The sequence below is a fragment of the Anneissia japonica genome, unplaced genomic scaffold, assembly GCF_011630105.1.
Source record: "Anneissia japonica isolate Jap-2015-1 unplaced genomic scaffold, ASM1163010v1 scaffold24_len2511860_cov200, whole genome shotgun sequence".
Classification (NCBI taxonomy): Eukaryota; Metazoa; Echinodermata; class Crinoidea; order Comatulida; family Comatulidae; genus Anneissia; species Anneissia japonica.
The window spans coordinates 2,104,825-2,118,322 of NW_022730786.1; the positions used below are offsets into that span (position 1 = coordinate 2,104,825).

The window sequence follows — 13,498 nt, forward strand, 5'->3', positions numbered from 1 at the left end:
TCTAACTTGTGTATATTGACGATGTCCAGGGTCTAAGCCTTTTATAATTATAAATTAATAACGTAAAGAATTTACTATTTGATACATTGTAAACATAAACTCTAGAGTAGTAGAAGTCATAAAAATATTCATGAAAGAGAATTAGAAGCGATTAATTACCAGCTTTCATCGATAAACTGTCAGCTTTATTTACAATTCCCTTGGGAAAAACACATGAATGATACTGGATGAATGTATACGTTTAATAATTTTTATTTATTTATTTATTTTATTTTATTATTTTTTACTTAGTTATCGCAGGCCCCGGGGTTAGTTCCTAGGTTTACTTCTGCGTGAAACACACCAAGGTAACTACCGAATGTCCGAAGACTTACTAGAGGTGTGAGTCGTTGGTGAATGGGGCATTACACTGAAAAAAAAATCCCCTTCTTTAAAGCATGTACTGTGTTCTTTTATGTGGGGCCCAACTGCTTCCCACCCGAAGGACGATGCACTTGAACAGCTAAACACGAAAAAAGGTCACGTTACAAACTTAAGTTTAAGGCTTGCGTATTTGGTGCTGCGAAACAGAACCTTTATTGACGTATGTAACAAAAACGAAAATTTGACGTATTTGTACAGTTAGTTATTGATTTTGATTTCGCAAACTTTCTCTCTGTCTACACTCTCCAACATTATGTGACAGATTTGGTATTTTTCTATATATGGGCATGAGGATATATCCCACTCTCTTATGGGAAGTACACAGGTAGACCCAACTGAAACATGATAATGTGGACAGTGTCTCATTATAAATAACACATTTGTTTAAATAGAGTTTATAATAATATTCTAGGCTATGTACTGTTATAGTTACATTTTTTATCGGTAATACGTTACATAATTGTTGTGACAGGTCAATCAATCAATCAATCAGCAAGGATTGTATAGTGCCAATATCCACTGCAGAATGTAATGTTCAGTGTCGCTATGAGACAGTGGTATTACTCAAATGGCTGCTGAGGTTAATTAACAATACTTGTAAGATTATGAAAAAATAAAAACAAAAAAAATAAGTCTTAGAGACGATTGACATGCCGTAGGCCTTTCAGTTTCCGTCAACTTCATAATTGTGTTCAATAGGTCTAACTCACGACCACACTTCCGTCTGGCCCCTTCACCGGCTGTTGTCAATACAGCGAATTAAATACTTCTCAGAGTGGCCTAGTCGATCAGCAATTTCTTGCCCCCTGCACAGAGGATAACTTCCTTTCTAGGTGGAGTTTGGTTTCTTAGTAGCCACGTCATGCTCACACACAACCGGTACACCGTACGAAATATCGTTCAATTCTTCAAGATGACTCACTGTGCCGAATATGGTGCATCTTACTAAATGGCGCTTTACTACTTATATGGCGCGCGTACAATTAGTTCAGACTATCAGAAATTTTGACAAAAAATAGGCCCTACGCTATTGACAATGAGACACCTTGTAGCTTTGGTTCGCTGTATTCATGAAACACACTAAAACCAACGGTTTGAAGTAAAATTCGAAGGGCTAGTTTTACACAAGGACACGAGCAAACGTCGGCATTAATAGATCTTTCATGAACTTGCAGTAAAGTTCAATCTAACTGCGCATACGAAAGTCACAATGCACTTGTTACTGATTAAAAGGGTCCTCGTGAAATACAATACAATAATCAAAAGGATCCAGTTAATCTTATGCGTGTTATTGAGTAATAATTAGTTCTATCATTGAGAAAATAGAACATCTATTTTCTCTATGGTTCTATGCTATAATATTAAGTTGAATAGTTAGGGTTTTAGAGAACACGCTACGTTGAAATTCTGTTGAAAATGAGATTATTTTACAATGCAATTTTTTAATTTTTTTTCTTGCAGGAGGAATTATTGCAAATTAAAAATAGAACACTCAATCAGAATTCAAATAAAGAATCTGAAGAGAAAATTATAAAGAAACGTGCGATTGAAACGCCACCTACTGAAATACAATTTATAGATGGATCATCAGTTAATGGTGAGTTATGTGTGTCTATAGATACAGATGTTTTACAACATTATTTCTGCATCTGTGTGGGACGAATTGACCCTCCGGGAACCTAATAAGCTCTTGGGGAAAATTCGTCTGAGAAGAGCCAGTCGTTTTACGAATCATCCATGATTCCCTCATCATGATAACTAGAAAGGGCACTTTCTCTTATGTTTTTTTGTGATGACCATCTTAGAAAAAACGTGAGAAATGTCGTGATCTTACTAGGCGTAGACAAATGAAAGTTTATCAACCGCATGTCCTTTGCTTGGTATTTAAAAAAAATTCTATCTGTCAGTACAACTATGAAAATCCAAGCTGTCACTTCTACTTAAGGTGACCCTAAGCATGCAATAGTGACAAGCTCTCGACTCCACCCGAAAGCTCAGACGTTGATAGCCTGTCGTGTAAAATTCTATAATAATTTACAGACATATTATTTAATTATTAACCCATCAACGAACTTTTTTGAAACAAAGAAACGCTTGTTAGCTTGGAAAGTATTCTAGTCTTATGTTATAAAAACACACAATTATTTGATAAATTACATCACGCCATTTTTCTTTGATTTGCCACTAATTATCACCTAAAACATCTATCAATAATAACTCATAGAAAATATCTTGTATTTTGTCTTTTCGTCAAGATCTTTACCAAACAGTTAGTAAGCAGACAACAAGAACCGGAACAGGCGGCGTTCAGTTTCCAACCATTGTGTTGCGCGGGAAAGATGGCAGGGATGGTAGGGACGGTCTACCTGGACCAACAGGTCCACCTGGTGAAGCCGGAAGAAATGGCAGGGATGGAACACCAGGATTGCGTAAGAATAGTTTTATTCAGTCTTCATTAACAAACGAAAGTAGAACTGGTGTTAGTTATGTTACATATCATGTGCTGATATGTCATGAATAGATATCTAGTAAGGTTAACCTCATTCTTTGGATCGGATGTTAAGTAATTTGCCCGGCTGTTCAGTATTACTGGTAACGGGTTTGAAATGATCTGATATAATGTTAGTTAGACTCATGAGTCAATGATGTCTTACACACGTATGAACCGTATTCAACTTAAGTAACACAAGAAGTTTATTGTACACTGCGCGTGGTTAGTTTAGTGCTGTGTTGTGTTTGTGTTATTGTAAAGTTATTTTTCCATACCGGGTAAAAAAGTTTTTGAATGTTAAATAATACTTCTTGACCCTAAAATATCACAAACAAAACATTATTGTATTCAACGATCCCATTCCCCACACCTAATTATATAGCATGACTTGTTACTTTTGCCTTTTGGTCTTTAAGGGATTTACCAACGTATGACATATGATTTTGTTTATAGGAAAATTGATTGAAAACACTGTAAATTATAACTAATTCATGTTTTCGATAATTTCATTTATATTCAGCGGGACCACAGGGTATACAAGGAAAAGCAGGTGAAAAGGGTGATCGTGGTCAGCCTGGCTATTTATACGGAGCTAATTGCGGATCAATAGGGAATACGTACATTCGCTGGGGAAAGAGAGCATGTCCAGCATCTGCAGAATTAGTGTATGAAGGTAAGCAAACTCACAAGAAGGCGCACTTAGTAAAAATGTGTCAGAGCGCCATGCAGAGCGCCCATCAATAACTCCGTTTCTCATAGTACGTACATGGAGGTATTTTCCATGGTAGCAACGTGTCCGTTAAGTTCTTTAGTTGTTTCGTTCGGTATGTTCACGACGCTCAATTTGCCATGGAAAGTTTTGTCCTTTCTAGATTGCAGAGGGCGCCATATTTATTTTTCGATAGTGTGCACTTGGCGTTTTTACTATGTTCTTTTGCAAAAACTAAGATGTTCTTAAATCTGATCATGGTGACGAAAGTGTTGATGATTGGGGTCATTATGATGCAGATAATAAGAGCAGAATGATAATGATAATGGTACTAGACACAATATCAGTTGCATTACGGGGTGATGATTAGGCCTATATCGGTGTTGGCGATGGTTGATCACTGTGGTATTGGTACTTATATTGTTGGTGCAGATGGTGATGATTGTTGGTCGGTGATTATGGCAATGACATTACAATGATGATGGTGATGTAGAACGCTTACGTAATGACGAAGAAGATATGTATTCATACATACAGAGGTTAAATTTGTGTTGTTTTGGTATGTCATATTTTTCTGTTTTCTTTTAGGTGTTGTCGGTGGTTCTTGGTACAACGACGAAGGTGGTTTAGCCGACTTCCAGTGCCTCCCGTTGGACCCAGTACTACATCGTCCTACACCACCAACTCTACAGGAAAGACGATCGTACATATACGGCACCGAATACAACACTCTCAATTTTGCGCCATTCCGCGCGCTACACAACAGAGGAGCGGTTTGCGTAGTGTGTCGAGTGGCCCAGCGCAGCACCGTCCTAACTGTTCCCGGTACCAGCATATGCCCTACAGGCTGGCTCGCTGAATATGACGGCTACTTAATGGCTAGTTCTTTCGAGAATAAAGGCAGACAAAAGTCAATCTGTGTCGATAAGATGGCCGAAGCAAGACCGAATTCACTTCCAGTACAAGAAAATGGCGCAATGTTATCACCTATTGAAAGAGGTGCATGTGACCGGAGCTCTCTTCCCTGTAGAACGTATGCACGCGGTGCGGAATTGACATGCACCGTCTGCACGTTATGATTTTGTTTTTTACTACAAATATTTTTGAACTAAAACATGAAAACATCTTAAATTATTATTTACTAAATACGTATCACATCTCAAGCCATTTTTAGAAAGGAAAATAAAATTTGCAATCGTACATTGATTAATGCTGTTTCATAAATTGGATATCCAAATTTAACATGACCTGATGCGTACTATATTCATTCCTATCTAAAGCCATCTCGTAGTTGCAAGTGTTGTAAAATACAGACGATAGTATACATCCTTTGATTGTAATTCCCTGAATTTGATATAGATATACATACTTGGAACTATGAGATGGCACAATCAGTTGTTATTTTGACATTGCTTGGTCGACGTCCTAAAGAAACCTTGGTGTTATTCTAGGTTAACTACTGGCGCTTAATTATCACACCATCCAAAACATCACGTTCCGTCAACTTGGAGATTAGGAGCGTAGAATAAATGAGTGTGAATAATGCAGTGTTGTATTCACCAATCCACTCCCATTTTAAATGCTGCAATCCCATAATATCAACGTTATAATTGATGTTCACATTCGAAGACTGGCCACAGAACCTAATGAATGTTAAGTATGGTTTTCATAAAATCGCTACACTGTCGCTAGCGTTTTAATTGCAATCGTTTGCACTGTGTAACCGTCCTCACCTCATCGGGAATGTTCCCCGACCAATTGGCGTCACAGAAAGCGTAGCAATTTTATGGAAAACACGCTTTATTCAGATGACGTATTGAAGAGAAAACATTTGGTTGGGGGCGACAAAGTAAAAAAAAATTAAAACTCAATGGAAGGTAGAACCAGGAATGATATTTCAATAATGTAATTTTCTTTGGAAATAATTGAGTGTTATAACTAGAAGTACGACCAGTAAGCAGAGAAAATGGAGTGGGATATTTAGAACGCGTTAGATAAATGCGTTATTAAAATGTCACTCATTCCAAAATTATTGGCTGGAGAGGTGAATTTGTTAGTTAATACGTTTAAAGGATAAAATCACTCATTTTGAAATTATTAACTAATAGTGATGCTTAGAATGCGTTAGCCAATGCGTTTCAATAATGAAAAGTTTCAACCCGTTTTATAATATTCTTCTGTAATTTTTTAAATAAATACTTTGTACATTTTTTACCAAGGAGTTAACTCCGAATTTTGATAGACAGATTACAATGTGAAGTAAGAATTTTTGTTTTGTTTTTTGTTTTTGCAATAAAAAGTGTTTAATCCACGTTCTTGGGGTCGTCAGTGTATAACAATATATATAATTGTAATATTGAACAATGAAGAAATAAGTCCATCAGTATACAGTACTCATCAATTGCGCATGACTATGTCAAAGGCCAATGTACATCATACGACATATCACCTGCACTTTTATACCGTTGTTACTATGCAGTTGTTGACCTAAAGCAAAACTCTCCAATAATTATCAATGTAACTCTACAACATACAGATGGTGACATACGCTGTATGATTGGCTTCTTGGTATGTCCTGACCTTTGACATTAGGTATACGCACTTGAAACTAAGAAATTGTTGATGCAACAAAAAATAACAGTGAAACAAATTGGTTTTTTAAGCATCATTTGCGTTATACGGTATGTATTATTTTTAGTGAAATATTTGAATCAATTGACTTGTATTATTAAATGTAAATAAAGTACCTTTTTCAAATATTCTGCTCTTTTCGTCTTTTTGTTTTAATGATATATGAACTTGACATGAGATTAAATTGCATAAGAGCATGTTTGATTTGATTCCATTTGATAGGAATAACAAATCACCACCACCGCTTCTCTAAAAAGTAATTTGTAAGAAACGTCATACAAATACCGACATCATGTCGATCACTACCGAATGTCTTTATGAAGATGACTAATTGGATCCACAGCACCAATGGCGAAAATGGTTACGATGATGACGATATTGAAGACTATATTGATGATGATGATGAATATGATGATGACAATATTGATGATTATGATCATAATGTTGAAGAGAATGGTGGCGATGATGAGGAAGAGAATGACAGTAATGACGATGATAATGATAATGACAATTATTACGACGATTATGATGAATGTATGAGATTACTATATAACATAAAAACCAATAGAGAAAGATGATAAAAAAGAAGACAACGATTATAATTGTAAGAGACAATTGTGATGATGATGATAATAGACCTTTCCGGAGTGTCAATCAAACTTAACAACTGACCAATTAGAACAGCGCTAGAAATGCACGCGCGTCTTACAAACACACGTGTTGTCCCACAAACGCACGTGTTCGCGTATGTTTTAACACTGCCGTCTTGTGGGACCTTAGCAACAATATCCAAGGGGCGGCGCTTAGAGGAAAGGTCCATTGATATTATAGATGGTAGATAATGATGTCGACTGATAATGGTGAATAATGCATACACATTGCAATCAATAAGTATACTGCGCTATCCATCCATATAGCATCTCAATTTTCATACTAGTAAATCGTCGTATCCTAAGCCTGAGTATATTTATAATAGACATTTCCGCTAATAAGCTCTTCCCTATATATAGGCGTTACGGTCCCACATGGAAACAATTAAAGCCTCACGTTAAAGCCAGGCTCCGTAGGAAAAAGGAGTTTTGATATGTTGTACAACTGGAAAGGGTGGAGAAGGGGTGGTTACACCACTTTTCCCCGCAGTTTTTAAATATTAAAACATCTGTATCTCATTAACCGCTCCCGAGTTTTTCGCTAGATATGTTTTTTGTGTCTCAGAAAATATTACAGTAGTTGATGGCATATCAATTTTTTTTCCTCCGGAGCTTTGCCTTACCATAAAAATCACGGCCATTATGGTAATCTTTATAGCTACCATAAATACAACACTATCATTCTGTATGTACATGATATTATGCTTGCATGGAGAAATATCTGCAACTATGAACATTAACCTCACGATCAGAGCTTGGAAAAATATTTCCTCTATATGTGATAAGATTCACAAAAATGTGCCAGGTGAACAGAACATTTCTGTGTGACGATATAGAGGGCGCTGTGAGTTGACCTCTCGCGCAGTCTCGAGTTTAGTAGTACTAGTTGTCGAGTGATCAATGACCCGAGGCAAAAGATCGACATTTGTATTGTAAGTTTTGTTTTTCCGGGTATGGTACTAAAAGTATAAAGCAGAAAAAGTGTATGGTATGGCGATATGGAACATGCTTGGTAATACTAAAGTGTAAAGCAAGACAACTATTATTTGTTTTTAATTAAGGTTATTTGAGCAGAATGAAACCCACGATGAAAGAGGTCCTACTTGCATTACTTGAGAGTTACAATGGACTGCTCGACTCGAGAGGTACTCCGGATGACCCTCATCCGCCACTGGTTAAGGAGTTCTTTGTAAGTAACCGGCCTAGGCCTATATATTACATTTATGTTACTGTGTTACATCAGAAAGAAATTGTAGATGCGTCCTGATGAGCTGATTTAGTTTCGGAATTGGCCTAGTTAAATAATTATTGTTATGTAGTCTTCTCGAGTTCTCTAGCCTCTCTAGGCCCCAGGGAGAGCAGGACAAAATCAATGACATTGGAAACCCTCAATTGTTTCGTGCTGCTGCTTCTGCTGTTGAAAAATCCAGCTCAAAAAACCAAACCAAATGCCAATTACTGCTAATATAATTATAGCACTTGTTAATGAATTTATCCTGTCGTGTTTCAGATGAATAGTTTACAGTAATGATTAACCTGAAGTGAATGTGTGTGGGATGTTCAGCAGCCAATGATATTCTAAAATGTGTAGGCCAGGCCTACCTGTCCTGGACAATTTGTTTTTCACACATCAGGTGCAATATGCCTGGGGCCTAGATTGAGTGGTTGATTGATCGATTTACAAGTGGCACACATAAATATAAGTTGTGGTGTGCCAAGGCACATCAATTTATAAAATCTGCAGTGATGTACCATGAAGTAGTTTGTAGGTTTCTAGAGGTTTTGTGTAACCTCAACAAGAGCCCCCTGAGTTCAGGGGCAAAGGCAATAAAAGTTGAATTTTTTTTTTTAATTTTTTTTTTGCAAATGAATGCAAATGTAAGTGCATTTTCCACTGTGAATCATGCATTTTAAAACTCAATATCCATTCTACATATTGTGTGTTTTTATTACTGTTTTTCCAAATACTGGATGAGATAAGAAACAATCCCAACAAAATAAACTTCAATTTAAATTTTCACTACCTGTCAAACATGGATGTCATACGGTAATGTTGCGTATGTTGCCTTGACCATGTGGCCTGTTTGCCACACTTTCTAATTTCAAAAGTCAGTCTGGTATTTTTAAATGTTTTCCACTCAAATTATTTCATATTTAAAATTTATGGAAGTATATTAGAAATAGGACACCATGATATAAATTAATTAGAACTTAAAATTTGATTTTAGAAGGTCAGACAAATTAATAATTTCAGAATGAGTATCTAAGATTGACAAGATGGACAAATGCACAAGTACCCAGTGCATCCAATCCAATGTTAGAACGAAATGAATATTTTTGTTTCATTGCGTCCCTAAATTAATTACTAGGTTTGAAAAGGCGATTGGCTGGAAATGAAAAGGCGATTGGCTGGAAATGAAAAGGCGATTGGCTGGAAATGAAAAGGCGATTGGCTGGAAATGAAAAACCAACCATGGATGCGCCTGCGATACACTTTACAGTGTTAGGCGGGTTGGTGCCAGCAGGGTAATCCCCTCCCCCTTTCCCACTGCGAAAATAATTATGCTTTGCATGTTTTTGGAAGTACTGTAGGTAAATGCTGTTTTTGAATGTCAAATTGTAACACTCAATCAACACTCAATCAACACTCAATCAACACCCAATCAACACCCAATCAACACTCAATCAACACCCAATCAACACCCAATCAACACTCAATCAACACCCAATCAACCATGAGGCAGAAATAACTTGATATATTGTAGATTGTCTGTCTGATGTTGTGATTGCATTCTGTGAACAAGGAAATGCAAATTAAGCATTCAATATGACCAATGAGTACTAAAAAGAACTTTGTATGCCTATTTCATCTGATGATAAGTTACTTTAATTAAAAATCTTTATTGCAATCATTAACATCCAATTGGCTTTTAAAATGTAATCATCAATCAAAATGTAAACACAAAAACAACCAACAAACATGGTATCAAATTACAGTGTAAAAAAAAATAGAATAGCTCTATTGAAAAAAACATTAAATTAATTAAGCCTATATCATTCATAATTATAAAATTATTGTTGTATAGAGATTAAAATTTATTTTTACAGTTAAAAAATTTGCAATTAGTAAAATTAAAAAAAATATATTCCTTAAAAAAATATAAATAAAAATAAATAATAAAAAATTGCTTCAACAATTCATATAAAAATATGTTATCGAATTTAGGTTACTCGAAAAATTATTACTGTATTATAATTATTTTATCATTATATAATACAAATATTTAGGTCAAAGTTTAGGTCAGTAGGCTAGTGTAATGCATGTATGAAGTCATTTTAGATTCTAAGAAGGAAATACTTATTATTTTAAAACACTGAGTAGCACTTTATTGACTAACCTTGAATTTATTTACACAAGCTATTTGACAGTTATGTCAATCAATCTTTATTTCACTTGTTTTTTTAAATTACAAATACCGAAATCAAGGAGGCAAGCCTGTAGACTGATTCCGGTACAGTACTGTCTGTCTTCATCAGGTGTACTGGATAATTCATACTGTATAAAAATATGTTATTTAATTTAGTTTACTCGAAATGTTATTAATGTATTATAATTATTTTATCATTACAATACAAATATTTAGGTCAAAGTTTAGGTCAATAGGCTAAATATAGTATGCATGTATGAAGTAAGTTTAGATTCTAAGAAGGAAATACATTACTTTATTATTTTAAAACACTGGTTGCACTTTATTGACTATTAAGCTACAGTATTTGTATTACTTACAGTACCATACACTACTGTATGCTGTCTTCATCAGGTGTACTGGATAGTGCTACAGTACAAAGTGTTTATGTTTTACAAGGTTCTACCTGCTATTTATCATCATCATTATAATCATTGTCAATGTCATTATCAATAATATTATTATTATTATTATTTATATTATTATTATTATTATTATTATATATTTAATACTTTGAGCCATATTAATCTATATTAGGAATAAATAATGTAGGCACTTTAGAGACTAGTTAAGTTTTTCTGGCTTGTACAGTACTAATGCAATGACATCTACAGTACTTAACAAATAAGGCCTACTGGTACTGTACATACAGAAATACTACTTTACTACTATTATAGTATCCATTCAACTGCGTTTCTACAGACACCTTATGCATTCATTCACACAATCAGCTCTCATCTTTTACAAAACATTTAGGAATGTCAAGTGTAGATGGTACAATGCACGGATCATGTGACTTGATTCAAATACTGTAGTCACCTGTACTGCCTTCGCTTGACTGAACACTACGTTGAGTGGGTTTTGTACCTGCCTAAAATGATGTACTGTATACGCCATTGAGTTTTATGAGTTATGTTTTTGTGAACCATCACTGCTTCTACATAATGTCATTGATTTCAGATTTTTAAAAAAATCATGCAATGGTGTTGATTTCCCAGCAATATGTTTGTTTTGTAGATCCATTGGTAGTCTTATACTGTTGTATCAGATAATAGTGCATAGAAATGAGGTATAATGTGCAATAAAAGCTTCACACCATTAGCATTATATTGATTTATAAAAATACACTAAAAAAGGTGCTTAAAATATTCAAACTAATAGGTTGTATTATATCATCACTGCATTTATATTGCAGTTTAACCATAGTTACAGTAACTTGTGTAAAGTGAACTTGTGTAGTGTTACTGTTAAGTTATATTACGGGACCTGAACTGTTTAAACTTTTAATTTATAGCTCTCACCGCTTGCCTTATTATATTTTGGAGCTTTTCTCAATGTATTGTACTGTTTGCAAGTGAATAAAAATGATTTAGTGAATAAAATTCAATAAAAAATAAATTTGAAGATGCAACCTTTTATCAGAAGTAAAAGGTAGGGTACTGTAAGCTTACCAACCATAAAAATACTCATGATCCAGTTGTGCTAGGACATACCTGAAGATTTGATGTGTACAGTGGGAAGGACTATCTATTATTAATTAAGTCTAGTTTTTATATTGTAAATTGTTCATGAATTCATTGTTAAAGTGAAAGTGAAGACATGTTTCATTTTCTATCTATTGTTTGATTCAGTTTTGAAGCAAACAATTTTTTCTATTACTTTCTTTTAACTTGTTCACACATTATTAAAAAAGAAAAACTGGTTTGAATTTTTTTTAAGTTTATAACAAAGGCAATGAAACTAAGTTTGAATTGTTAAAAGTAAATACAATTTATATAATGATGATAATAAAAATGTAAAACAAATTATAATGATTAATAATATAATTTTATTATGGTACAATCTCTTGTATCTACAATGTCATGTATCTTCAATAATGTAAGACTTTTATAGCACTTCATGGCAATAATAAAGCACTTCAAATTATTACCAGTTTTATGGTATAAAATTTATAATATATTGTTATAACTTCCATTGGTATAAAAAAACTCAGTGTGCTGTACAAAGCTAACAATTAATTCAATGGTGCTTTGGAGAGATTGTCTTAAAGTGCTGTCATTTCTGTTAGCTGAGAAGAGATATATTTTATTAAATACTTTGAATTATCATTTGATAAAATAAGCCTTTAGGTAGATCTATGCATTAAGCCTACTTTATCCCCCACTTCCGTTATAAATATACATGAAGTCTTTGCCTTCTATTTCCTTATATTGTACAGGTGTGCTGCTTTGTTTTCTGGTGTGTTAGACATAAAGAAATATATATTCAAAAATAATTTCTCAAAAAGTGTAACAAAATTTATAAAACAAATATTGTGATGAAATCGGGCCCATTCAACTTTCTTATACATTTTATTCCTACATGTAAATGTGTAAATAGTTAATGTCATTGTTTATAGTAGCCTATTAATCTGCTTCTGATATTATTATTATTATTATTATTATTATACATCCTATTCTGTTTCCTGGGGAAAGTCCGATTTGAAAATTCAGGAAATGTGAAAGTTTGCATTGTTTGTACGTTTAATATTCACTGTTGGAAGTGAAAGGAGTTATTAGACAAGTAGCAGAATTTTTTTTTTTTTTTAATGGAAATCATAGTTTAAGTTCATATGTGTTACAGTGTGGTTGCACTGTACAGTAACTCATGTTAATGAGTTACAGTATGGTCACAAAGGAACAATTTAAAAAAATAGAAATTGTAAAGTTGTTATTTATATTACAGAGGAAATGGTTTGGAAAGGAGGGATAACGTTTTTAATAATGATAATATGCAAACTCCGAAAAGAACATATTGATTTAATATTTTGTTCTATATTTGAACCATCATGCTGTGGAGGATGCAGGATTCGGTTTTAGGGGGTGCATGAGATTCCACGCCACTTTAGCCCCACCATGGTTGAGGCTGAAGCGTGAACATTTTAAGGAAAGGACCCATAGGTGCCCAGAAATTGCACTCTCGTATTTTAAATATCTACTATGTTCAGCAACAGTGTTAATAACAATTTTTGTGGGGTGTGATTACATTGTCTGCATCGGTGGATTTAGGGCACTCCCTCCCCCCCCCCCCCCCCCCCCCCCCCCCAAAAACACACAAAAAAAAAAAAAAAAAAAAAAAAACACCAAAC

General features: G+C 34.4%; 1 protein-coding gene across 1 annotated transcript; it reads left to right on the plus strand.

The window, feature by feature from the left end:
• The first annotated feature begins 1,336 nt into the window (after positions 1–1,336).
• On the plus strand, positions 1,337–6,382 carry LOC117115105 (short-chain collagen C4-like). Its single transcript, XM_033258773.1, has 5 exons — positions 1,337–1,358; positions 1,889–2,020; positions 2,679–2,852; positions 3,435–3,587; positions 4,212–6,382. The coding sequence occupies exons 1-5, from the start codon at positions 1,337–1,339 to the stop codon at positions 4,700–4,702; spliced, it is 972 nt and encodes a 323-aa protein (XP_033114664.1). The 3' UTR covers positions 4,703–6,382.
• The last annotated feature ends 7,116 nt before the right edge of the window (positions 6,383–13,498 follow it).